The sequence below is a fragment of the Haliotis rubra genome, unplaced genomic scaffold (assembly GCF_003918875.1).
Source record: "Haliotis rubra isolate DU_JTF1 unplaced genomic scaffold, ASM391887v1 Scf1217, whole genome shotgun sequence".
Classification (NCBI taxonomy): Eukaryota; Metazoa; Mollusca; class Gastropoda; order Lepetellida; family Haliotidae; genus Haliotis; species Haliotis rubra.
The window spans coordinates 90,869-117,722 of NW_025765134.1; the positions used below are offsets into that span (position 1 = coordinate 90,869).

Sequence of the window (26,854 nt, forward strand, 5' to 3'; positions counted from 1 at the left end):
CAGGGGCTGTGATCTGGGATAGAGACAGAGAGGGTGTATCAGGGGCTGTGATCTGGGATGTGGGGAGACAGAGAGGTGTATCAGGGGCTGTGATCTGGGATGAGAGACAGAGAGAGGGGTATCAGGGCTGTGATCTGGGATAGAGACAGAGAGGTGTATCAGGGGGCTGTGATCTGGGATAGAGACAGAGAGGTGTATCAGGGGCTGTGATCTGGGAAGGAGACAGAGAGGTGTATCAGGGGCTGTGATCTGGGATAGAGACAGAGAGGTGTATCAGGGGCTGTGATCTGGGATAGAGACAGAGAGGTGTATCAGGGGCTGTGATCTGGGAAGGAGACAGAGAGGTGTATCAGGGGCTGTGATCTGGGAAGGAGACAGAGAGGTGTATCAGGGGCTGTGATCTGGGATAGAGACAGAGAGGTGTATCAGGGGCTGTGATCTGGGAAGGAGACAGAGAGGTGTATCAGGGGCTGTGATCTGGGAAGGAGACAGAGAGGTGTATCAGGGGCTGTGATGATCTGGGGGAGACAGAGAGGGTGTATCAGGGGGCTGTGATCTGGGGGATAGAGACAGAGAGGTGTATCAGGGGCTGTGATCTGGGATAGAGACAGAGAGGTGTATGGGGGCTGTGATCTGGGAAGGAGACAGAGGTGTATCAGGGGGCTGTGATCTGGGAAGGGAGACAGAGGGTGTATCAGGGGCTGTGATCTGGGATGGAGACAGAGAGGGTGTCAGGGCTGTGATCTGGGGAGGCAGAGAGAGGTGATCTGGGGGACAGAGTGTATCCAGGAGTTGTGGGAAGGAGATCAGAGGTGTATCAGGGGCTGTGATCTGGGATAGGAGACAGAGAGGGTGTATCAGGGGGCTGTGATCTGGGAAGAGAGAGAGAAGGTGTATCAGGGGCTGTGATCAGGGAAGGAGACAGAGGGTGTATCAGGGGCTGTGATCTGGGAAGGAGACAGAGAGGTGTATCAGGGGGGCTGTGATGTGGGAATGAGACAGACAGAGAGGTGTATCAGGGGCTGTGATCTGGGATAGAGACAGAGAGGGGAGGTGTATCAGGGGCTGTGATCTGGGAAGGAGACAGAGAGGTGTATCAGGGGCTGTGATGTGGGAAGGAGACAGAGGTGTATCAGGGGCTGTGATCTGGGATAGAGACAGAGAGGTGTATCAGGGGCTGTGATCTGGGATAGAGACAGAGAGGTGTATCAGGGGCTGTGATCTGGGAAGGAGACAGAGAGGTGTATCAGGGGCTGTGATCTGGGAAGGAGACAGAGTGGTGTATCAGGGGCTGTGATCTGGGAAGGAGACAGAGATGTGTTTCGGCCTGTGATCGGGACTGGAGACAGATAGATGTGTTTTGGGCTGTGATCTTGGACAGAGGTGGAGAGTCGTGTCAGGGGCAGTGATCTGGCATGAATGAAAACAATTAAGATTGTCAAACTGTTAAAAAATATCAACAAATAATAAAGACGAAGTACCTGATTGCCTCCCATACCGTGACATGTCACCATGCCAACCTTTTCGCCACTCTTCCTTCCCATTGTGTCAATACAAGAGCTGGTTTCCTTGTTGCGAATCTGAAAAATAGAAGACATGAACACTGGCTGTGAGTTGTGGTAACATCTGCAGACACAGTTATTCTGGCTCTTACTCTACTGGCAATAGGATCAACAATTATGAGGGTGGAGGACCATCCCATTCTGATCTGTGACTCTATCTGGTGGCAGACAAACAGTTACAAGAGAAGAGGCCCATCTTGTCCATGGAGTAATCCACAAGTTGTTCAGTATCTCGACCACATGGAGGAACAACAACTACAGGAGTGGAGGCCATCATGGCCTTTGAGCAAACCACAAGTTGATCCGTGAATCTACCACATGGTGGATCAACAACACTTACCTCACCAAGGGAGTAGAAATCAATGGGCATTTGTGATTCTGGATAGATGTTTTCCAAGTACCAGCGGAAACTATGACATTTCATCCTCTTCCTCAGTTCCTGTCGCTCTGATATGTCCCCATAGTCTGTGCTCTTCACACCTGATCAGTAAGAGATAGGGTCAGCCTAAGTAGAATAGCTTTGTCTTTGTCAGAACATTATGTGTTAGAGACATCTAGTTCTATGGAAATGATGTCTTCCAAGACCTATGATGATATGCCGTAAAACCTTGACATATCCTATAGAAGAACTTCATATACTCACCTTGACATGTCCTATAGAAGAACTCCATATACTCACCTGGATATATCCTATAGAGGAACTCCATATACTCACCTGGATATATCCTATAGAGGAACTCCATATACTCACTTTGATATATCCTATAGAGGAACTCCATATACTCACTTTGATATATCCTATAGAAGAACTCCATATACTCACCTGGATATATCCTACAGAAGTCCATATACTGACCTGGATATATCCTATATATCCTATAGAAGAACTCCATATACTCACAGTCCATATACCTGGATATATCCTATGAAGAACTCCATATACTCAGGGTGAAGATAGAATAGGTCTTCAGCAACCAATGCTTGCCACAAAAAGGAGAATATGCTTGTCAGTAAGAGGCCTAACGGATAGTGGTCAGGCTCTTGCAGACTTGGTTGACACAACGGTTCCATCGATGCTATGCTGTTGATCACTGGATTGTCTGATCCAGACTATTTATCCTATAGATGGAATATTCCTGAGTGCGGCGTAAAACTAAACTCACTCACTCACCTGGATATATCCTATAAAGGAACTCCATATACTCACCTTGATATATCCTATAGAAGTCCATATACTCACCTTGACATGATATCCTATTGAAGAACTCCATATGCTCACCTGGATATATCCTATAGAAGTCCATATACTCACCTTGACATGATATCCTATTGAAGAACTCCATATACTGACCTTGACATGATATCCTATAGAAGAACTGCATATACTGACCTGGATATATCCTATAGAAGTCCACATACTCACCTGGATATATCCTATTGAAGAACTCCATATACTCACCTGGATATATCCTACAGAAGTCCATATACTGACCTTGACATGATATCCTATAGAAGAACTGCATATACTGACCTGGATATATCCTATAGAAGTCCATATACTCACCTGGATATATCCTATTGAAGAACTGCATATACTGACCTGGATATATCCTATAGAAGACCATATACTGACCTTGACATGATATCCTATTGAAGAACTCCATATACTCACCTGGATATATCCTACAGAAGTCCACATACTAAAGAAGAACTGCATACCTTGACATGATATCCTAAAGAAGAACTGCATATACTGACCTGGATATATCCTATAAAAGTCCACATACTCACCTGGATATATCCTATTGAAGAACTCCATATACTGACCTGGATATATCCTACAGAAGTCCATATACTGACCTTGACATGATATCCTATAGAAGAACTGCATATACTGACCTGGATATATCCTATAGAAGTCCATATACTCACCTGGATATATCCTATTGAAGAACTCCATATACTCACCTGGATATATCCTACAGAAGTCCATATACTGACCTTGACATGATATCCTATAGAAGAACTGCATATACTGACCTGGATATATCCTATAGAAGACCATATACTGACCTTGACATGATATCCTATTGAAGAACTCCATATACTCACCTGGATATATCCTACAGAAGTCCACATACTCACCTTGATATATCCTATTGAAGAACTCCATAGTAGAAATCCATAAACTAACTGGATTTATCTTACATGCCTCAGTAAACTGGCCAGATTTAGCCTATAGTAGAATTCCATAGACTGACCTGGGTTAATCTTATAGAAGAACTCTTTGTATTCGTCCATCCAGACCTCCACTATCCGCTGGGTGTTGTGGTTGATGATCCTGGCAACTCCTCCTGGCCATGAGTAGGGAGATGTTTTCCGGAACACATGACCCACACGCGAACACGTAACAATATAGATCTGTCCCCCACACATCCACACCTGTCAACAACACAAGATATGTCAACAACACAAGATATATAAACAATATAGATCAGATGAGCACACATCCACACCTGTCAGCAACACAAGATTTGTCAACAATATAGATCTGTCCAGCACACCTGTGACAACTGTCACACACTTTGTGTACCCCTGTGACAACTGGTAGTCTAGATCACACACTTTGTGTACCCCTGTGACAACTGGTAGTCTACATCACACACTTTGTGTACCCCTGTGACAACTGGTAGTCTACATCACACACTTTGTGTACCCCTGTGACAACTGGTAGTCTACATCACACACTTTGTGTACCCCTGTGACAACTGGTAGTCTACATCACACACTTTGTGTACCCCTGTGACAACTGGTAGTCTACATCACACACTTTGTGTACCCCTGTGACAACTGGTAGTCTACATCACACACTTTGTGTACCCTGTGACAACTGGTAGTCTACATCACACACTTTGTGTACCCCTGTGACAACTGGTAGTCTACATCACACACTTTGTGTACCCCTGTGTCAACTGGTAGTCTACATCACACACTTTGTGTATCCCTGTGACAACTGGTAGTCTACATCACACACTTTGTGTACCCCTGTGACAACTGGTAGTCTACATCACACACTTTGTGTACCCCTGTGACAACTGGTAGTCTACATCACACACTTTGTGTACCCCTGTGACAACTGGTAGTCTACATCACACACTTTGTGTACCCCTGTGACAACTGGTAGTCTACATCACACACTTTGTGTACCCCTGTGACAACTGGTAGTCTACATCACACACTTTGTGTACCCCTGTGACAACTGGTAGTCTACATCACACACTTTGTGTACCCCTGTGACAACTGGTAGTCTACATCACACACTTTGTGTACCCCTGTGACAACTGGTAGTCTACATCACACACTTTGTGTACCCTGTGACAACTGGTAGTCTACATCACACACTTTGTGTACCCCTGTGACAACTGGTAGTCTACATCACACACTTTGTGTACCCTGTGACAACTGGTAGTCTACATCACACACTTTGTGTACCCCCTGTGACAACTGGTAGTCTACATCACACACTTTGTGTACCCCTGTGACAACTGGTAGTCTACATCACACACTTTGTGTACCCTGTGACAACTGGTAGTCTACATCACACACTTTGTGTGCCCTGTGACAACTGGTAGTCTACATCACACACTTTGTGTGCCCCCTGTGACAACTGGTAGTCTACATCACACACTTTGTGTACCCCTGTGACAACTGGTAGTCTACATCACACACTTTGTGTACCCCTGTGACAACTGGTAGTCTACATCACACACTTTGTGTACCCTGTGACAACTGGTAGTCTACATCACACACTTTGTGTACCCCTGTGACAACTGGTAGTCTACATCACACACTTTGTGTACCCCTGTGACAACTGGTAGTCTACATCACACACTTTTGTGTACCCTGTGACAACTGGTAGTCTACATCACACACTTTGTGTACCCCTGTGACAACTGGTAGTCTACATCACACACTTTGTGTACCCTGTGACAACTTTGTGTACCCTGTGACAACTGGTAGTCTACATCACACACTTTGTGTACCCTGTGTCAACTGGTAGTCTACATCACACACACTTTGTGTACCCTGTGACAACTGGTAGTCTACATCACACACTTTGTGTACCCCCTGTGACAACTGCCCTGTAGTCTACATCACACACTTTTGTGCCCTACCCCTGTGACAACTGGTAGTCTACATCACACACTTTGTGTTACCCTGTGACAACTGGTAGTCTACATCACACACTTTGTGTACCCCTGTGACAACTGGTAGTCTACATCACACACTTTGTGTACCCCTGTGACAACTGGTAGTCTACATCACACACTTTGTGTACCCCTGTGACAACTGGTAGTCTACATCACACACTACCCCTGTGACAACTGGTAGTCTACATCCCTGTGACCCTGTGACAACTGGTAGTCTAGATCACACACTTTGTGTACCCCTGTGACAACTGGTAGTCTAGATCACACACTTTGTGTACCCCTGTGACAACTGGTAGTCTACATCACACACTTTGTGTACCCTGTAACAACTGGTAGTCTACATCACACACTTTGTGTACCCCTGTGACAAGTGGAAGTTACAGCCGAGGGTATATATTATAGCCGAGGGTATATATTATACACAGGTTATATTTGGGACTACACCTTCTGACTAAAGTACAAATTCTAGTACATTTGGATTGAGTCCCAACCATGATTCGAACTTGTTGTTGACAGAGGATACCACAATGTGGCTTTGCTGTAGAGGTTAGCTTATTTCACCTGGTAAGCATGTTCACTATATACATAGTTGACTGAATGTGTTTGAGTTACGCAGAGCTTCAGTAATTTTGTGCTGATTTGGAAATCTCATATTTTTAGAATACAATTGTAACTTATACAATACATTTTTCTGTTTATAGGTTTCACACTAAATTCATTTATTGACACATTTCTGTTTCACTTATTGTTTCAACTTAGAAATGGGCATGTAAAGATGAACGTGTTATTTACATGCCCTTGAAACAAAGTATGACTGATGATACTTCTGTGTGAATATGTAGACTACAGTGTATTTGCAATAAGTAGTTGTAACACCAACCATATATACATCCTATAGGGATTACCACATTTTTATTACGTCATCTACATATCTGCATGAGTATGATGATGTCATGAATGTACGAGTTACCCATCTTGCATTACCCATAAGGTTGTCTCCAACTCGCTCGTTGTGTCTTACACCCCCACAATAAGTACAATATATTGACAATTTGAGAAATATTCTGATATGTCCTTGACATAGTCAAGTGGGTGTTTAGTTAAACCACTGGTAAATAACATATAATGAACTTTTTTGCATATATTACTTAATGATTTTTATGACACCTCAAAAAAGTATTTTAGAATGAAGAATGTGTACTACTTACCCTAAAACTCATTTCCAGGTTTTCGCCACCCCAGATGTCCATCCCCTCATCATATGACCCAGTTTCATAGAAGTAGTCTCGATGGATGGAGAACAGACCGCCAGCCATGGTAGGTGTCCTGACAACAGAAGTAACCATAACAATGACATGAACTGTTGCCAGGCAGGATACGGAAGGATGTGTCACAGGTTTCCCTATATTAATTCATATAGCTTTAAAGGATGTTGTGACTTCTACACCAAATGAAATCTGATTCAGTATATGATTAAGTATTCTGTGGCCAACATTCATACCAGGAAATAATCCCCTAACAAAAAACATGTGATATGAAAGACGAATTATGCGATACAAAATGTTTATGGCATGTTTATTTACAATTTCAGTTGTATTCCTGGTCTGCTAAGCAATTTCATATGTAGAGATTAAGATTTTCATGTGTAACTGTCCTAAAATATTAGCCCGAAATATGAGTCAGAGATTGATCATTCAAGATAAACAAAATCACTATGACAATATTTAAGCATCCCACAGTCTGGTTTTTCAACCATGACATACAGTAATAAACCCAACTTACTTCCAGTCAAAGCAGGACAAGGTAGCTCACAATGAATTAAGCTGCACATATACTGCACACATGGCAACATAATGACTTGGAAGAAAAAACAAATCAAGAAAATATTTTCTTTTTCAACTCCAATTTTTTCATCTACTGCAGAGATTTGTCTCCAAATTGTAATTTTTCAAGTAAAATTGATATTTTTATACTTATCCTGACCCATGATCTTTTGCTTATCTCCCTTTCCCTTGCGAATGGTAGTGGAACAGCGGACGTAAAAATACACTCACCCGCGAGTTACCTCCCTTTTGCACTTTCCCGCGCAAACAGTCACGTGACCAGCCTTACTTGTCACTCTCTCCTGATTTTTCTGCCCATGCACTTGAATCTGCTGTGAAATCCTAAGTGTTTCCAGCGGGGAGGTTCTGATGTTGTATTTCTGATGTATTTCTAATGTTAATACGATTCTGTGTTGTGATAAACCATACACACCTCAGTACGATATGTTCCCATTCACTTTGCATTGGTTCATCCTCATATCAACCTCTTATGACGTCATTAGCGGTTGTTTTCAAATATCCCCCTTGGGGATTATCATTATATCATTCCAGGGTCTTACAATACCAGTGTTTACTCGGGTGAATATGGAAAACCTCGGCTTCGCCTCGGTTATCCATATTCTCCCCTCGTGAAAAAACAACATCGGCAATTCTTGAATATTTCTCTCGACTTCCGTCTCGAGAAATATTCAAGAATTACCTCTGTCAAAATGACAAAAAAGATCCAAGACGGCGGGTACATCTCTCCATTCTTCTTGCTCACTTCCAGTACAAATCTACTCAACCAGAATGTTAATTCTTCCGTATACATATTATCCAGAGTTTTGATCATTTTGTTCTCATTAAGTCTGCTGTTATTTCTCCATATTGCCCATGTGTTATAAGTGTTCATGGCCCATTTGTTTCTGCCACAGGTGTTCACGGGTATGGTAGTGCGGGCTCGGTCTTCGATGTCTGTATTAGACGAAACAAACTTGAATCGCACGTCCTCATCGTTTCTTGCGGCATTACTTTCATCGTCGTCGCTAATATCAGAATGAGAAAAATCAGTGTTGTGTACCTTCTCAGGCCCAAGAACAGCAGTGAGAGAGAGAGCCTATATTTCTTGACTTGCAGCGAGTATTTCTTCGTCCGACTGTGTCGACATCGTGACTTCAAAGGACATGACACATGCTCATGCAGTACGCAAGCAGTACAGTTCTGCATTCGGTCGAGCGAAAGTTCCGTTATGTTCATGAGTGTTCGCGAACATCCCATGTTAAAAAAGGACACCCGCGGTGAGGTATCTGCAACTGAACGCACCTCGGGTCCTGCGTTCTGGTCTGTGCACTTTCCCGTGGGACGATCTCATCTTGTTTCAAGGGGTGTTTGCGGGATTTTGAGACTAAGTAAGACCTAATCCTAGTTGAGTGAGCAACTTGATCGTGAAGTTCAGCTGTAGTCCGAGTTGACTGGCACTTTGGTGAACCTGAATGCCGTCGTCCAAGTAGAAGGCATTGCGTAGACCTCGATGATGTAGATATGCGACTATAGGCTTGGTTACTCGTGTGAATAGCCACGGGATATTCCAAAGATATTCCAAACGGTAGGACGTTCCATTGGAAGTGCTGCCCTCTGAATAGGAATCGCAGATACTTTCTTGATTCCGGATGTATGGAGATGTGTAGATACGCATCCTGCAGGTCTATGCTGGCCATGTAATCTGCTGGACGGACGAGTAGTCTCAGTTGAGGTAGGTGGATCATTCTGAACCTGTCTGGTTTCAGTTGATAGTATTTGTTGAATTTGCGCATGTTGTAAATCAGTCTGAACTTCTCCTTGGAGTTCTTCTTGGGTACTAGAAAAATTTGGGAGTAGAAGCCTGGAGTGAGATGATGCTGATCTATTACCTGTACCACCTCCTTCATAAGTAGTGAGTTGATTGCTTCTTGTAGTCTGTCTGCCTGCTCCTCTGCATAATCAAAGACCATCGGGCTGAGGGTTAGCAGAGGTGTGACCTTGAGTTGTACTCTGTATCCTTCTCGTAGTACTTGGGAGATGTATTCGTCCTCTAGTATTCCCCAATTTTTCCAGCACCTTTGTAGACGTCCACCTACTGTAGATGGTTTTACAGGAATGGCTGGGGGGTGGAAGACTCCAGTCGTTACGAACCCCAATATCAACGTCTAGTTCCTCTGGATCCTCTGGGAGTGCAGCCTCTCCCTGAGTTTCCTCTGTACTTTCCGGATGGGCGACGAAAGGACCCTTTGCCCGCCTCTGAAGCTGGAGTACTTCTTCTGCTTTGCCTTCTGTATGCCGGAATATTTGGACTTGCTGTTATACTTTTGCGAAGTATGACGGATGACGTTGGCCAGAGTATCTAAGGATTTTATCATCATGAATTCTCTTGAGTCGTGAGTAGCTTCCTTAGCTGCATCGTCTATTTGTCCTTTAAAGATAGTAGGTGCCTCCCATGGAGCTCTAAGTAGCGGTTGGGTGAATCTGTCACTCCATGAACAGGAATGCCAGTAGACCTTGTCTGCGTAGCAAAGTGAGACCTGCAGATATAGATGCCAGATGGTCCGATAAAAAGTATTGGTCCTTCTTCTGAGTTATCAGCGCCGAGTATATCATTCTGTCCTCTACCTAACTTGAGTTCTGGAACTTAGTGATCAATGCTTCATTGATAGCTCTGGACCTGTCCAAACGAAGAAGGATCTCCTTGTAGCAGTATCAAGTTGAGATAACTTTTTATCTTCCAGTTTGTAAGTCTTGTTCGTTGACTAACTTCATGTTATCATCCCATTCCGGCGCCTTTATAAATGCATCTATATGATGTAAGGGGAATCTCTTCACATTAAATGATGGCAGATGCTGACTCTGGAACTTGGTTGCTTTCGCGGAAGCTGTGCGTAGGTTGGAGGGTACCTTGGATATAGGTTCAATCGGAGGGATAGTGACCGAGTCAAAGTCGTTGTTATGCATCATTTAAGTGTAGACTTCATCTTTATGCTTAGAAGGAGACTCCAAGTTCAACCCGTTGGCAATCCATGCTGTAACCTCTGAGTCTGGGAAGACAAAGTCTGCTTGCTCATCCAGTATCTCCTGATTAGTAGAGCTAGGCCTCTGCGGATCATCCATGTGCAAATGTGTATCCCTTCTCGAACCTCCATCATCTTTTCGCGAACTTCTGTCTGAAGATTCATCTCTTCGCGAACCTCTATCTGTAGATTCATCTCTTCGCGAACCTCTATGAAATGAGCCTTCTCTTCGCGAACCTCTGTCTCGTGATGAGTGACTTCGCGAACGTCTGTGAGAGATATGAAATCTCGATCTAGAGCGGCTAGGTGTAGGAGATGGATCCTTCGATGTTCTTGAACGTGAGGGTTCGCAGATGTAGAACGGTGAGTAGGCATGTCATGTGTTCTATCCTCCTCCAAGATGACAGAGTCGTCCGACTGTGGAGACCTTCGGAAATGTGTACGTTAAGCCAGCGTAGTCTTGAGATGTAGTTCATGAGGGTAGGTTGGCGCAGGTCCGTTGGTTCGCGCAGGTCCGTAGGTTTGCGCACGCTGTCAGTAGATGAGAGGATTCGCTGAGCCTTCGCTTCTTCCTCGAACCTACGTTCCATCATGGCCATCATCTGGTTGGTGAATTGTCTCATAAATTCACCCGGATCAAAGTTCTGCGTAGATTGAAGCTGCTGCAGTGTAGATGAAGCGTTCGCAAACGCTGATGAGTTGTGTGCCTCAACTTCACTCCGTTGAGAAGTTGGTGGTAGTTTGTCAAACAGCTGGCCTGCTGTGGCAGTTGCAGGAGACGATCTAGTAGTCATGGATGTCGATTGAGTCGCCGATCTCGTAGGTACTTCAGGTAGAAGTAACGGGGGATCATCAAAAACGTCTACTTCTTGTGGAGGTAATATCTCTTCGTTGAAGGATTTCTGATGCGTTGACTTACTAGGCCGCGTAGATTTACCCTCCGATCTGGCAACAGATGCTTTCTTCTGCGACTTAGAAGAAGACGACGTCTTTTTCTTAGCATGAGTCGGAGTCAACTGCGTTGTAGCCGATCTCTTCTGAGCCCCCGTACCAGCAGACTGCCCCTGCAACGTACTCAACATAGCACCAGTATTATGAATTTCAGCAGTAGCAAGCAACATACGGTTTACAGGCTCGACCCTGTTTTATCAGCCGTGACTTGAGATGACTTCCTCACCCGATCCATGGCACGTCTATAGATATAAGACAAATATTGACTAAATTGTAGATTTGATAAATCAACACAATAAGTACAGAGCAAGCTGGAAGAACATGGTTTGATGCACGAAAGGCATTGGGGGTGAGGATCAGCCACGGATAACCTGTGCCTGCAAACACTGCAAGATTTAATGAAATGTAAACAAGTTACATCACGATGAAATTATGACACAAATACAACTAATTTTTTACAGACTTTTACATATAGTACAATATAGCTATAGCCAAATCCATACACAGTGTACTTTTGAAGAATAGGACCTAAATAAAAAGGATATAATGCCGTATACAGGACTCCAGTGCTCGCCCAAGTGGATTCAAGTGCATGGGCAGAAAAATCAGGAGAGAGTGACAAGTAAGGCTGGTCACATGACTGTTTGCGCGGGAAAGAGAAAAAGGGAGGTAACTCGTGGGTGAGTGTATTTATACGTCCGCTTCGGGAACTTCAAAGGATTCAAGTGTTCCACTACCATTCGCAAGGGAAAGGGAGATAAGCAAAAGATCTTGAGTCAGGATAAGAAAAAATGTAATTTTCTGAGTAAAATTGATATTTTATACTTATCCTGACTCATGCTTATTGCTTGTCTCCTTCCTCTTGCCAACTTAGTGGAACACTTGTATCTCCTATTGAAGCTCCCTTCAATAAAACAGACGTAAAATCACTACTCACCAGAGTTGTCACTATTTCCGTTTTGGCGGGAAACCGTGGCGCCACCGTTCTCCCACGCTTCACTCTCTCCTGATTATGAGCCCGACACTAGAACTTGCAGGGAAATCCAAAGTGTCTAGTGGGGAGGTTGGGAGGGCTTACCTCATGAGTCAGGATAAGTATAAAATATCAATTTTACTCAGAAAATTACATATTTTTCCTTATCCTGACTCATGCTTATTGCTTGTAGAATCTGACGGATTGGCGGCGGGCTGTTACTTTGGATTCCATGTAGTGATTTACGTCATCTATACCCCCCTATGGGAACTTCGTATTGGCACTGTATGTAACTGCTAATCTCTGCTGCTGCTGCGACCTTGTCCTTCCAGCTGCCTTTTGATGGGGGGACCACAATAGTTAACTTTGGGTCCTTTCTTCTGTTAACATTTTATGTGGATTTTTGCGACTCCATTTCTTGATGCATGCACCAAGTGGAGAAGCGACCCTTTTCTGTACGAGTATCCTTACAAGTACTGGGTCATATCACTTATGCTAGTCGTTAGACGTGCATTGAGACTTAAGCAGAACTCTGCTGAGTGTAGGCTTTGTAAGTCATGTGATAAAAGGGCGAGACTCCGTCTCAGCGCCTTTGTGGGACTGTCAATTGTTGTGCTACAACAAGTGGCCCGATATGGTGAATGCCAGAGCTGTCCTCAGTGGCAATGTCCCTCAGGTAGTGGTTGGCAAACACCATGTCCCATTTCCAGAAGCAGCCCTCCATTATCGTCCTGATAGAGCGATTCCCATGTAGAAGTGGCGTTGACGCCAGAGCTCTAACTTCATGTGGGTTGGAGGCTCTTGGAGGATCAAGTCCTGCTGCTTCAGGAGGCCTGTAGTATGACAGTTCTGATCCAGCCTGATATTTTAATGTGGAAGACCTCCGTCTGTGTCGCTGTCGATATCGAGACGAAAAGACACTTGAATTTCCGGTTCCTGGACCTGGATCGTTGTAGGTAGACTTTCAATGCTCTCACTGGGCACAAGGATAGGACCTGCGTATCCTGTGGTCCAAGGACTGATGATAGAGGTGGGACGTGGAACTGTCTGTCTGGATGACCTGGCAGTTGATTCTTTGCTATGAAGTCCCATCTCAGTCCAATATGCACGATGTTTTGATTTGCATCAAATCGTGTTCTCTCGAAGTCCAGAGCATGTATTCCGACATCCTTGCTGCTGTTGCTAAAGTTATCAGGAACAGCGTCTTCTGCGTCAAGAACTCGAATGATGTTCTCTGTAATGGTTCGTAGATGTCACTAGTGAGATGTCGTAGAACTACGTTGAGGTCCCACGCCGGAGCTTTAAGTCTCTGTTGTTGGTCCTCCAATTAAAAGGGCGTAGTAAGGCCAGTAGCTCTGGTACTTTTGTCAGTTGCACTCGTCCTCATGGCGATAACTGAGCTCAATGCCCCTAGGTATGTTGAGAGTGTTGACCCTTTTAACCGCTTCGTTTGTCTAGGTGACAAAGGTAGTCCGCCACTTGAGGATGTGTCACTTTCATGGCAGTGAAGCCGGTCCTCGAAGCGTATGTCTCGAAGTGTCGCCACTTGTCGTCGTACAAGTTGAGTGTAGACTTGCGTAAAGCTAGTGTGACTGCTTTCGCTGCCCTGGCGGAATATCCTCTCTTGTTCAAGCATGCCTTGATACAGTCCACACGTGTAGCCGGAACACCTCTGGGTTGCCGTGCGCCTGCTTTGTGTGAGGATGTACTAGTAGATTCGTCCACTCTGGTAGTTGCAGTTGAGGCAGTCCTAGGTCTTGTATGAGAATAGGGAACAATATTCTCGCTGGCCAGTAAGGCGCGCCCCAAGTAGTTGTAGGTCTCTCGTCTGACTGATTTTCTGCAACACCCTCAGTATTAGAGCTGGTGGTGGAAACGCGTAAGCGTTTAGTCCTTGCCAGGAGATGCTTAGAGTGTCCGTTGCCCATGCCCGTGGATCTGGTATTGGTGAGACGAATGTTATCAGTTGACCCTTGTGGCAAAGAGGTCTATTAATGGTGCTCCCATCTCTCGTATGATCTGCTTGAAGATCTCTGGATGTAGCATCCAGTCTGTTGAGAATGGCTGCGTTGGACAGGATAGTGCATTTACTATCACATTCTTGGCTCTTAGAATGTGGCATGCTCTGATGTGGACATTCAGGTTGACTGTTATGCTGGCCAGTTGAAAGCAGAGGTCCAGAAGGTTCCCCGACCTTGTTGATCCTTCTGCGTGTCATGTCTTGTGCTGACGTGAGAAGAACCAACAGACTCTGCCACTTCGTAGTAATAACGGAGAGAGTAGTGCTTGAGATACAAGGACTAGTATCTGTATCCTACGATCTTGAAACCCTTGCCGTGTCCGTAAGGGAAATGAAGCTATGTCCAGCTCCGAGACTGCCATCGGTGTGAAGTCTATATAAAGTCGTCTGGCTGCCGTCACCCAAAGTCTGTCCAACGTATGTTGCTGCAATTCGTCTGATGAATCGTCTGCAATGATGACAGGGAAGGTCTCTAACCTCGTGAAGGCAGCCAAATCACGTAGGTCCCGCCTAACTGGACTGTAATTGAGGCCTTCCTCGCTCGCTGACAGGTTGTTGTCACTTGTAACCCACTTCTTGACCTGTGAACTACGGCCGACCTCTGCGCAGGGCATTGTCTCTCGTGGTCCAATCAAAATAAAGCATTTTGATTCCTTTGGCTTGCCGTGCTGTGACGTCACCAGTGTAGCAGGAAAAAAGGTCCTTGTAGAATCTAGTGCCGCCGTTGATATCTGATCACCTTTCGGTCTTGTCCGTAGCCTTCCGGAGTTACACGAGTGACCACGTGTATCGAGGGTGGAATGGTAAATGCGCGAAATATTTCGCCGCGTAATACCGATGTAGGTAGGCTGTTTTCCTGGCTGCTGTGACTGTTACTTCAGTCCTGAAGATAATGTTGTCGCCCTTTATACAGATGATCAGCTGAAATCGTCACGTTGTTAGTGCTGCTCTTGTAGACTGCATACAGCCATCTCAATGAAGCGTCGTAATTGTAGAATTAATGCTGAACTTTGTTGGAAATTCTACTCAGGGAATCGTTGACGAGAATGTAGTTACCTAGCCTTAGCAAGGCTGCTGTTGAACCACGCCAGTGAGAATATCTGCAGATTTGTACGGAAGTGAAGATCTCTATATGGCCATGAGTCTTCTAAAGTAGATATATCAATCTATGTGAATCCCGTCCCGGATTCAGTCTGAAGAGCTGTGCCGGTGATGAATTCGGACAAGAGTACCCCTCTTGAACTTTATTACATGCCCTTCAGTCTGTGTGCCGACGAAGATCTTTCCCTTCTAGGGTGACGCTAGGTCCAGTCACCCTCGTGTCCTGGTTGAGTAACCTGAAGATCTGCGTAGCGATCTGCGTGGTGGTCGTCGTGGTGTGTCTGTATGGCGCCTTGTGTGTAAGTAATCGTCTCGTAGTCCGGGATTGCCTTCCTGGCAATATATTGCGAAATGGTGATTCCCGTGATGATCTGCGAGGCGTCGTTGATGCCCTTGATGTAGGTAGTCGGCCTGAAGATCCTTTATTAGGCTCATCATCTGTTGACGGTCTCTGAAGATAGTGCCGTCCTGCACGCAGGTTGTAGACGACATGTAGCGTTCTGTTGAGAAGCTAAGTACTGCGACGTCTCTGCGTTGTAGATGGCCTGTGCGAATGCCTTCGCGCAGGCTCGGTGACGACATGTAGCATTCTGTTGAGAAGCTAAGTACTGCGACGTCTCTGCGTTGTAGATGGCCTGTGCGAATGCCTTCACGCTAGGCTCGGTGACGGCATGTAGCGTTCTGTTGAGAATCTAAGTACTGCGACTTCTCTGTGTTGTAGATGGCCTGCGCGAATGCCTTCGCGCAGGCGTGTTGAACGGTATGTAGCGTTCTGTTGAGAGGCTAAGTACTGCGATGACTCTGCGTTGTAGATGGCCTTCGCGCAGGCTCATCGACGTCCTGTAGAGGTGCGTGCTACTGCGCTGGGGATCTACGTGGAGACATGCGTGGAAACCTGCGTGCGGGAAGACCTCCCTTTGGTTTCTCTTTTTCCGTTTGGAGATCGGCGTGGAGAGAAGCCCGGTGAACTGCGTCTGTAGGGTAACCTGCGCGGAGACCTGCCTGGAGATGAGCGACTCTTGGTTCGCGAATGCCTCGGTGAATCCCTCGACAATCTGCGTGATGTCTTGGAGGCTGTGTCCGACATCCTTCGCGAATGCTGATCATCTGAGGCCGCATCTGGGGATAGGCGAGTCGTCCTTCGCGAGTGCCGTCGCGAATGTTGATCGTCCGAGTCCGCATCTGGGGATGGGTGAGACGTCCTTCGCGAGTGCCTTCACAAATGCTGATCGTCCGAGGCCGCAGCTGGGGATGGGTGAGTCGTCCTTCGCTCAGGCTGGTTGACCTCACGAATCGTAGATCTGTTCTCAGACGTCACGTAGGTGGAGGGCCTCTCTGTGGGCTGGTTGTTGAACATGCGATGCCCTTTCAAGTGCGCAGCGCCTCTCCATCATCTCTATGATCTGTTGGGAAACTGCTGCATGAAGACCCCGGGTTGAATGTCTGCGGTGATATATGAGCTGCCCTCTCTGCGTTGGTAGCGATATGGGCCAGGGATCGCTCATCTGCCGTCAGTGTAGATACCTCGGACTGCGTAGACAGCTGCGCTGAAGTCAACGTTGCTGAGACTGGCCTCTGCTTGAGGTGATGTATCTCTGGGATAACGAGCGGCTGCTCATCGTAGAGTCCCTGTTCCGCCATCGGGACAATCTCGGCCGAGAAAGTCCTTGTAGTCTGCGCTGACTTCCCTGTAGAGGTGGTCGTCGTCCTCGGGATGTGTAGCCTTCTCTGGGTAGAGGATGGCTTCTTCATCTTAGGCTGCGACGATGGGATGTCCGGAGTAGCAGGCCTCTTCTTGGGGGTGGCAGACAACGTCCCACGCCTGTCCCCCGAGGAATTCTCCAGCGCATCACCAGACAGCAAGGGGGTCGTCTGACATCAGTTGACTCAAGAGGGACTCAGCCGGCGTATCTATGATTGACAAAGCCGTCTCGACCTGTCTGCAGCACCTCTAAGGACGCAAAGAAATTATTTATTAAATGCAAAATTAGTTAAATGATGGCAATGAATAAGCCTGAGCTGGAAAAACATGTCTTAGTGCAGCTAGGGCACAGTAGATGCGGGTCAGCAGCAGAGAACCGATTATACAACGAAAACAGGTTTCATGAAATGTAAACAACTGAACAAACATGGACAAACCGTGAATAAACAGTGCTAAATACGACTAAATTTCAAACCATATTGTTGAAGGATACTAACTAAACCTCTATAAAAGTAGAATAGAGGATAATAACTAAGTAATAAACAGATATAGTGCCGTATAGGAGACACAGGTGCTCTCCCAACCGTCCACTAGGGCGAAGAAGGAGAGAGTGAAGCGTGGGAGAACGGTGGCGCCACGGTTTCCCGCCAAAACGGAAATAGAGACATCTCTGGTGAGTAGTGATTTTACGTCTGTTTTATTGAAGGGAGCTTCAATAGGAGATACAAGTGTTCCACTAAGTTGGCAAGAGGAAGGAGACAAGCAATAAGCATGAGTCAGGATAAGGAAAAATATACATCTTTGATGAACAAACCCAAAACGCTGAGTCTAAGGACATGTTTAATACATGCAGAGATGAGTGGTGTGGGTGTAGAAAGGGAGGGAACTCTGCCCACCTTGTAGGCTGACTGCGGTCACCGCCTCGTCTCTCCAGTTCTCTCTGCGGCACAGGGTACCAGCGGAAGTTGAGTTTCCAGTTGAAGCCTCCCCACGTCATGTCCGACCCAGTGATGTACTCGAACGTGTCGTCACTTATCACATCAATGATTGGACACACCACAGCCTTCCTGCAAACACATCAGCACTGACACTGTTACTTTCATCAGATTTCATTACCGTACTTCAAATAAGGCGGACAAGTTAAAGGTTACATGCAATCAAAACACAACTTTGCAGATTCTGATATCTTTCGGTATGGACTTACAGTAACTAATTATCAAAAATGCAAATTCAACTTATGAAGTTGAAAATAATGCGATAAAACCCCCCCAGCAAAATCAGAGTTCAAACGATTCACTAAATTCATCCCAACTGGGGTGAAAAGTGGTTTCAACAGCTGTGCTGCGCTCATAGCACATGTGCAGTGAATAGGTTCACCAAGCTTGAAGCGAGATGCCCAAATTATAAAGTCGAGAGCAGGAGTAGCCTAATCTTGGTTGTGTACACAAACAACAAATAGTACATAATCTACTCGTTACAAAAAATAACCTTGTTAAGGATCTAGATCTACTCAACTATGTGTCAACCAGTGAGGTGTTCACATTTTCGCTGGCAGTGAGTACTTGGAGCAGGCTTTGATGTGAGCTATTTTTCTAATGTTTTGTTGATATATCACAGGCGCGAGCTTTTTATATGTTATGACAGTAGATTACCGATTTATCTGTTTATGTAATTTCATTTAACTATTTCACCACACGTTCTTCTTACCGAGTCACTTTCTCAGTTCAATACTTAAAAGCAACGCCATTATTTAGCATTGTCAGAACTGTGATATAGATATACCTGTATACATCTGAACTGTGTGTCTGTGTGCATGCATGTCTGTGAGTCTGTTACACAAACAAACATCTGAACTGTGTGTCTGTGTGCATGCATGTCTGTGAGTCTGTTACACAAACAAACATCTGAACTGTGTGTCTGTGTGCATGCATGTCTGTGAGTCTGTTACACAAACAAACATCTGAACCGTGTCTGTGTACATGCATGTCTGTGAGTCAATCACACATATACACATCTGAACTGTGTGTGTGTGTATGCATGTCTGTCACACGAATACACATCTGAACTGTGTGTGTATGCATGTCTGTCACACGAATACACATCTGAACTGTGTGTGTATGCATGTCTGTCACACAAATACACATCTGAACTGTGTCTGTGTGCATGCATGTCTGTCACACAAATACACATCTGAACTGTGTGTGTATGCATGTCTGTCACACAAATACACATCTGAACTGTGTGTGTATGCATGTCTGTCACACAAATACACATCTGAACTGTGTGTGTATGCATGTCTGTCACACAAATACACATCTGAACTGTGTGTGTATGCATGTCTCACACAAATACACATCTGAACTGTGTGTATGCATGTCTGTCACACAAATACACATCTGAACTGTGTGTGTATGCATGTCTGTCACACAAATACACATCTGAACTGTGTGTGTATGCATGTCTCACACAAATACACATCTGAACTGTGTGTATGCATGTCTGTCACACAAATACACATCTGAACTGTGTGTGTATGCATGTCTGTCACACGAATACACATCTGAACTGTGTGTATGCATGTCTGTCACACAAATACACATCTGAACTGTGTGTCTGTGTGCATGCATGTCTGTGTGTCTGTTACACAAATATACATCTGAACTGTGTCTGTGTGCATTTCTGTGTCTATCACACAAATACACATCTGAACTGTGTGTGTGCATGCATGTCTGTGTGTCTGTTACAGAAATATACATTTGGGGTGTTTTTGGGTGGGTGGGAATGTTCCTGCTCTCAATAATCCATGACAAGTTAATTTTTCCACACTGATCATCTAAACTGACACCAGCCATATACACAGACATTGATCACTTAAGCACACATCTATCATCCACACAGACATTGATCACTTAAGCACACATCTATCATCCACACAGACATTGATCAAGGCCCACACTCACCTGTTCTTGTGGATCTCATACAGCAAGGGTTCCAGCCAACCCTCTGTACACTCACAATGAGCATCCAGGAACGTGATGACATCTCCACGAGCTTCCTTAGCTCCTGTCACAGAGAGCAGGAGATTTAATGGAGGTATGCAAATCAGACACAGACCTTACCCCACTGATTTAAACTCCCCACAGGTTTAAAGTGGTTCCAAGTGGTTTCTTCTACCCTAACACAAAGAGGACAAGCACCTCATCTGGGTTTTGTGAAACTCCAGTGCAACAGCAATGTCTGAATTTAGACACTAACCTGAGCCTCATGTTACAGAACTTCCATGTTATCATATCTGTTCCTTCCGTAGCTTCCTAGATTCATATACTACCCATCAAAAGTTTAGACTCACTTAACCCCCTGGATGCCGAGGTTTCTTCAGGTACATTTTCATAAGGTTTGAAAAGTGAACGTTGTGCGAGAATTGTGCTCGCGTGGTCCTGGATCTATGTACGGCTATAAAATTACACAGAAATGTATAATATTAAATTTCCTATCCGTTGGTATAAATATAAGTGCAACTACCTTGGAGGTTTGAGAAATAGACACTGCTAAATGTTGTCCAAATTTTTGTTATGCGTTAAAAAACAGTAAATTTCTCCGCTTTTTATCGCACACCGATAAAAGCACTGTGCTACGTATTTTTTTATGTGGCATCATTACGGAAAGTGTGAGCGAAGAAAATACAGCCTGATATCTGACTGACTGACTGACTGAGTTTAGTTTTCGCCGCTTGTACATATTGAATTGGGTTCATGTGCTTAAGCATAATCGAACCGTCTTTGGCGTGGCGAGCCCAGCATTAAAATGGCTGAAGCGACAAAAGTGTACATATGAATGGGGATTTTCTTCTATGATGTCAGCATTAAAAATGGCTTGCAAAAACAAGAATAGGTCATACATGTATAATGACAAGGGGGCATAACTCTGTTATGCTGAACACTAGGTTATACCAAATATAAATCATTTTCATTAACATTATCAGTTTTACTTATAAGGTTGAATTAAATCACAGTTCATTAACCTGTTCATATGAAATTGCAATATTAGTCCAAATAAATTGAATATTGTACATCATAGGAACTAAAGTAGTTGCAGTTATGGCTACGTTTGATCTTCAAACACTTGTGTAAAGGCTTAGAATATGGTATACTGCACTAAATATGTCAATTTCTTATGTAAATATGATTTAAACAATCAAAAACTTTCAAAGAATGAAACACTGTAAACCCTATATGCACGTATGTTACGATATTGGACAAAGCTGAATGTAGATACTGAAGTCAGTTTCATGAATAATTATCAGAACTATACGCAAAATATACACCATAATACTGACAGTGTAAACGGAAGGATTGGGCAATTGTGTTTAGTCTTGTTCAACCGACCTTCACCTCAAAGAAATTGCCTATTATGTACAACAATGTTGACGTATGACATCACTATCGCTGACCGATTTCTAACAAAATGGCGGCTTTGAGACCATTGATTCAGGGATCGTTTGTACATAAATATGAGAAGTAAGTAATCAGAATGATTCTGACTGTCTGTGTATTGTTATATGATTTTATCGTTTTCATTATAAGTAAGAGAAAAAGCCAGAAATGCAGATAATAAAATGTAATTTTTAGAGTAAAATTGATATTTTATACTTATCCTGACTCATGCTCTTTTGCTTGTCTTCTTCTTCTTGCGAACATAGTGGAACACTTGTATCTCCTTATTTGAAGCTCCCTTCAAAATAAAATCACTAATTGGTACTCACCACGAGTTGCTCCCCTTTGTTTCCCCTGGCGGGGAAAGGTGCCAGCCACCCTCTGGCCATGTGCTCCACTCTCTCCTGATTTAGAGCCCAACACTTGAATTTACAGGAAATCCAAAGTGTTATGTGGGGAGGATGGGAGGGCTAACCTCATGAGTCAGGATAAGTATAAAATATCAATTTTACTCTAAAAATTACATATTTTTCCTTATCCTGACTCATGCTCTTACTTGTAGCATCCTCACAGACGGAGGTGGGTAACAGAATACTTTGGATTTATAATTAGTGATTTTGTATAGATATACTGTAATATCCCCTCACGGGAACTTCATGAAGGCTTAGATTTAGGATGTTTCCTGTATAAAGAAAACCATAGGTTATATAAAGCCATTAAAGGGAATTACATTATGAATATATTGAACAATACATATAAATATATATATATATATATAGGTGACTCTGATAGAGGCACTGAAATTGACTATACCAAAGTATATGCTTAAGGTTGAATACTTAAGCTGAACATATATACATAGCCCTAAAACTCCGTAGAGTTATAAGCTAGATGAGTATGTATAAAATACATATTAATCTTGTGAGGATAATATTTTAGCCTCTCGAGGGACTGTCAGTTGCTGGCGAGGACCAGTGGTCGAAATGGTGAATGCCAGAGACATCTTCTGTAGTGATGTCTCTCAGGTAGTGATTAGCAAATACCATGTTAGATTTCCAATAGCATCCTTCCATAATCGTGTTCAAGGAACAGTTACCGTGTAGAGAGGGTAGAGGCCAGTGCCCTGATCTCATGTGGATTTGATGCTGTTGGTGGGTCCAAGCCTGCTGCCTTGTAGGTAGGCAGGAGAATGACAGTCCTTATCAAATAGATATTGTGGTCCGTGACACTTCTGTTTGATTAAGTGGCGATAAGGGGATGAATAAGCGTTTGAGAAATCTTCTCCTTGTTTTGGATCGTAAGTAAAATAAACTTTGAAGCTCTTACGGACACAGTGATAGGTCTTGTGTATCTTGTGATCGAGAATAGAGGATAAGCGCCGGGATGTGGAATAATCTGTCTGGTTGACCTGGCAGTTGATTTTTCGCGATGAAATCCCATCTTAATCGAGTGCTGTGTTATGATTGTCATCAAACTGTATCCTCTCGTAATCCAGGCGTGAATTTCAGACATTCTTGCTGCTGTGGCTAGCGATAGCAGAAACAGTGTTTTCTGTGAGAGAAATTCAAAGTTTGTCGATTCAAAGGTTCATAGACCTCACTCGTGAGGTGTTGTAACACTACATTCAGATCCCAAGCTGGAAGTGGAACTTCGCTTTTGGTCCTCAATCGGAAGCTCGTAGTAAGGCCAGTAACTCTGGAGATCTTGTCAATTTGACACCCGTTCTCATGGTGATTACAGAACTAAAAAGCGGCAAGATATGTTGATATCGTTGAACCTTTTAAATGTTTGTTTTGGCGTAGGTAACACAAATAGTCTGCCACTTGAGGTTGTGAAGCCTCTCTTGCTGTAAACCCTTTCTTTGTTGCATAATTTTTGAAACTGTGCCACTTGTCGTCGTACAAGTTCACGAGTTGAATAGCGTAAAGGCAAAGCGTGACTGCTTTTGCGCCCTGGCAGAATATCCTCTCTTGTTTAAACACATTTGTATACAGTCCATACGTGTAGTTGGAACATTGCTGGGTTTCCGTGCACTTGTTTGGTGTGAGGATGAATTAACAGGTTTCGCGGCAGGTAGCTCCAGTGTTGGTTGACCGATTTCTTGAATTAGTATGGGAAACCACGTTCTGCACCCGACCAGTAGAGCGACCAAAGTGAGTTGTAGGCTCTGTGTTTGTCTGATTTTCTGTAATACTTGAGGTATTATTGCTGGCTGGTGAAGCAGCGTGCGCGTGAGGCCTTCCATGATAGACTTAAATCCGTTGCCCAAGCTTGGGGGTCTGGGACTGGTGACCACGAATGTCGGTAGCTGATTGTTGAATCGGCGTGGCGAATAGGTCTATTAAGCGGCTCCTAATTGCTTGATTATCTGTGCAAAAATTTCCCTGTTGATCATCCACTCTGTCGGTGATGGTAGATGAGGCGAGAAGGCGTCTGCTAGTATATTTCTGGCTCGGGAATGTGCACTGCTCTGACATGTAGATTTAGATCTTGTATTAAATCGAACAGTTGAAAGCTTAGGTTCAAAAGGTTCATCGATCTCGTTGAGCCTTGCTTGTTTATGTAGAAGCGCCACTGTCGAATTGTCTGTATGGATCATTAAGTAGCATTTTGTAGAAATGTGCTCCAATGTAGAATAAGCGTTGATTACAGCTTTCATTTCTAGACTGTTTATATGGGTTTGCATTCTTGCTGATTCCATAACCCTGATATCGTGTGGTTGGTGAGATGAGCTCCCCAACCTTGGGTAACAGCGTCTACATACAGATGGGTTTTGTATTCCTGCTCTGCTAAACAAATCCCTTCATGAGACATTCGATTTCTTGGTCCACCATAGTAGATGCGGTCTGAGATGTTTGGTAGACTGAATGGTTGTACATCGTTGAGATGTCGTTGATGAGACCTGTAGGGGGCGTAACTGTAATCTGCCTGTGACAGTCATGTCTTGGGCTGATGTGAGAAGACCTAGTAGGCTCTGCCATTGTCGCGAGTGGTAGCGGAGAGAGTAGAGCTGGTGGAATGGTCTGCTGTATCTTGAATAGCGGTCTTCTGGTACCATAATACGGTTTGCGATTTGTGATGAATCGAATACCTAGGAACTGCAGGTCTTGCGATGGTACTAGGTCCGACTTGCGTAAGTTTACTAACCAACCTAGTTGTGTTAGTAGCTTTATGATGTAATTTAACTGTAGTTTGAGGCGCAGTGGATCTTGATCTACTTGTATCCCGTCGTCGAGGTAAAGCACTCGCGTAGCCCTTGGCGATGTAGAAATTTGATAATCGGTTTCGTTATCCTCGTGAATAGCCAGGGGCTGATGATATTCGAATGGGAAGTACTTTCCACTGGTAATGTAGCCCTTCTAGAGTAAATCGTAGGTATTTCCTGGAATCGGGATGAATGGGGATGTGCAGGTAGGCATCCTGTAGATCTATGCTGCCCATGTAGTCCATAGGGCCGAATCATCTGGCGTAACTGAGGTAAATGTATCATCTTGAAACCCGGTGGTTTTGCGTAGATAGTTCTTGTTGAAAAAGCTCATGTTGTAGATGAGTCTGTATTTCTCCGTGGAGTTTTCTTGGGAACTAGGAAAACTGGGGAGTAGAAACCTGGTTCGGCGTTTGCTTGATCTATTACTTCTATGGCCTGTTTGGATAGGAGTGATGAAACAGCCTCTCTTATCTTTGGTAGTTGTTTAAGCTTGTAAATCGAACTTGGGGGTTTGATTGTCAGCGGAGGCTTAGCCTGTAGAGGGATCTGAAATCCGTGTTGAAGAATGTTGGAGGCGTAAAGGGTCTTGCAATATTCCCCAGTTTTCCCAGTGTAGTTGGGCGTCCACCCACTTGAGCTGGCTGTACTGGAGCGGCTGGGGTGGAAGACTCCAGTCGTTCGAACCTGTGTTTCAGCGTCTATAATTGCGGGAACCTCTGGGTGTCCTGCCTCTTCCTGATCCTCCTCTATAGTTGCCATATGGGCGTGAAAAGAATCTTTACCTCTAGAGCTGGCTATCTTCCTGTCTCTTGCTCTTTGTAGGCCCGTGAACTTAGATCTGCCTGAGTATCTTTGTGAAGTCTGGCCGAAATGGCTGGCTAGTGTGTCCATCGATCTAATCATAAGGACTTCCCTGGAATCCTTAGAGACTTCCTTGGCGACTTTGTCGATTTCTCCGTCAAAGATGGATGTTGTCGACCGCGGGGCTGTATAAAGTGGGGCTGTAAAGTTCTCCCCAATTACAGAGGCGAGGAGGCCTTGGCGGCGAGCTAAGGTCAATGCTGCTGAAACAGATGTAAGATGATCCGTTAAAACTGCTGATCTTTCTTTTGCATAAGTAAGGCAGAATAAATCATTCTATCATCTTCCGTCGTGGAATCCGGAATCTAGTAATAAGAGTCTCATTGATGCGTCCTAGATCTATTTAACCCAAAGAACATCACGTCTCGTCATGGTTTCTATATGAGCCAACTTGCGATCATCCATCTTGTAAATCTTGTTCTTTACATGGCTGATGATCTTATAGTTCTCATCGATGTCCTGGGCCTTGTAGAAGGAGTCCATGTTATCGTGGAGAACTTCTTGGCTTGAAAGTTGGGCAGATGTGGTATCTGAACTTTTCGTAGCTTTCTGGAAAGCTGCATCTAGATTCTGTGGCACTGCATAATCGGGTCGATCGGGGTAGAGTGATTGCATCTGGATCATCTTCCTTCATCAAATCGTCTGCGCTGTATTGCCACTTTTAGATGGTGATGTGAGATCTAGGTTATTGACCATCAATACCGTATCTCTGCATCAGAAAATATGATTCCTCCATCATCCTCAAAACCATCATCATTAACAAATTGTAGATGCTCTTAGGGACTGCGTGTAGCTGTCTGTATATCTGATGAGGTTTGTGGCGATCTAGTTGACTTGTCGCGCTCTATGTGGAGATCTGGCGGGTGTCGACCTGGTGATGAGCGAAGTGGAGATGCGTCTATGGGATGATCTTCGGAGACTTGTGAGGTGAATGTTGATAGCCCAGCGAAGCTCTTCGGCAGTCCCTCGATGTTCTTCTAGATGATGAG

General features: G+C 44.4%; 1 protein-coding gene across 2 annotated transcripts in view; it reads right to left on the minus strand.

Annotated features, from left to right (window-relative positions):
- The window catches only part of LOC124265778 (polypeptide N-acetylgalactosaminyltransferase 13-like), a 97,934-nt gene that overhangs the window by 19,615 nt on the left and 51,465 nt on the right, over positions 1–26,854 (minus strand). For both annotated transcript variants that reach the window (XM_046700595.1, XM_046700602.1), the window contains exons 7-12: positions 20,324–20,426; positions 18,260–18,430; positions 6,982–7,099; positions 3,824–4,004; positions 1,903–2,042; positions 1,482–1,580 (exon numbers count right to left, since the gene is read on the minus strand). In XM_046700595.1, the coding sequence (XP_046556551.1) occupies positions 1,482–1,580; positions 1,903–2,042; positions 3,824–4,004; positions 6,982–7,099; positions 18,260–18,430; positions 20,324–20,426 (812 nt within the window). The remainder of the gene's footprint in view (positions 1–1,481; positions 1,581–1,902; positions 2,043–3,823; positions 4,005–6,981; positions 7,100–18,259; positions 18,431–20,323; positions 20,427–26,854) is intronic.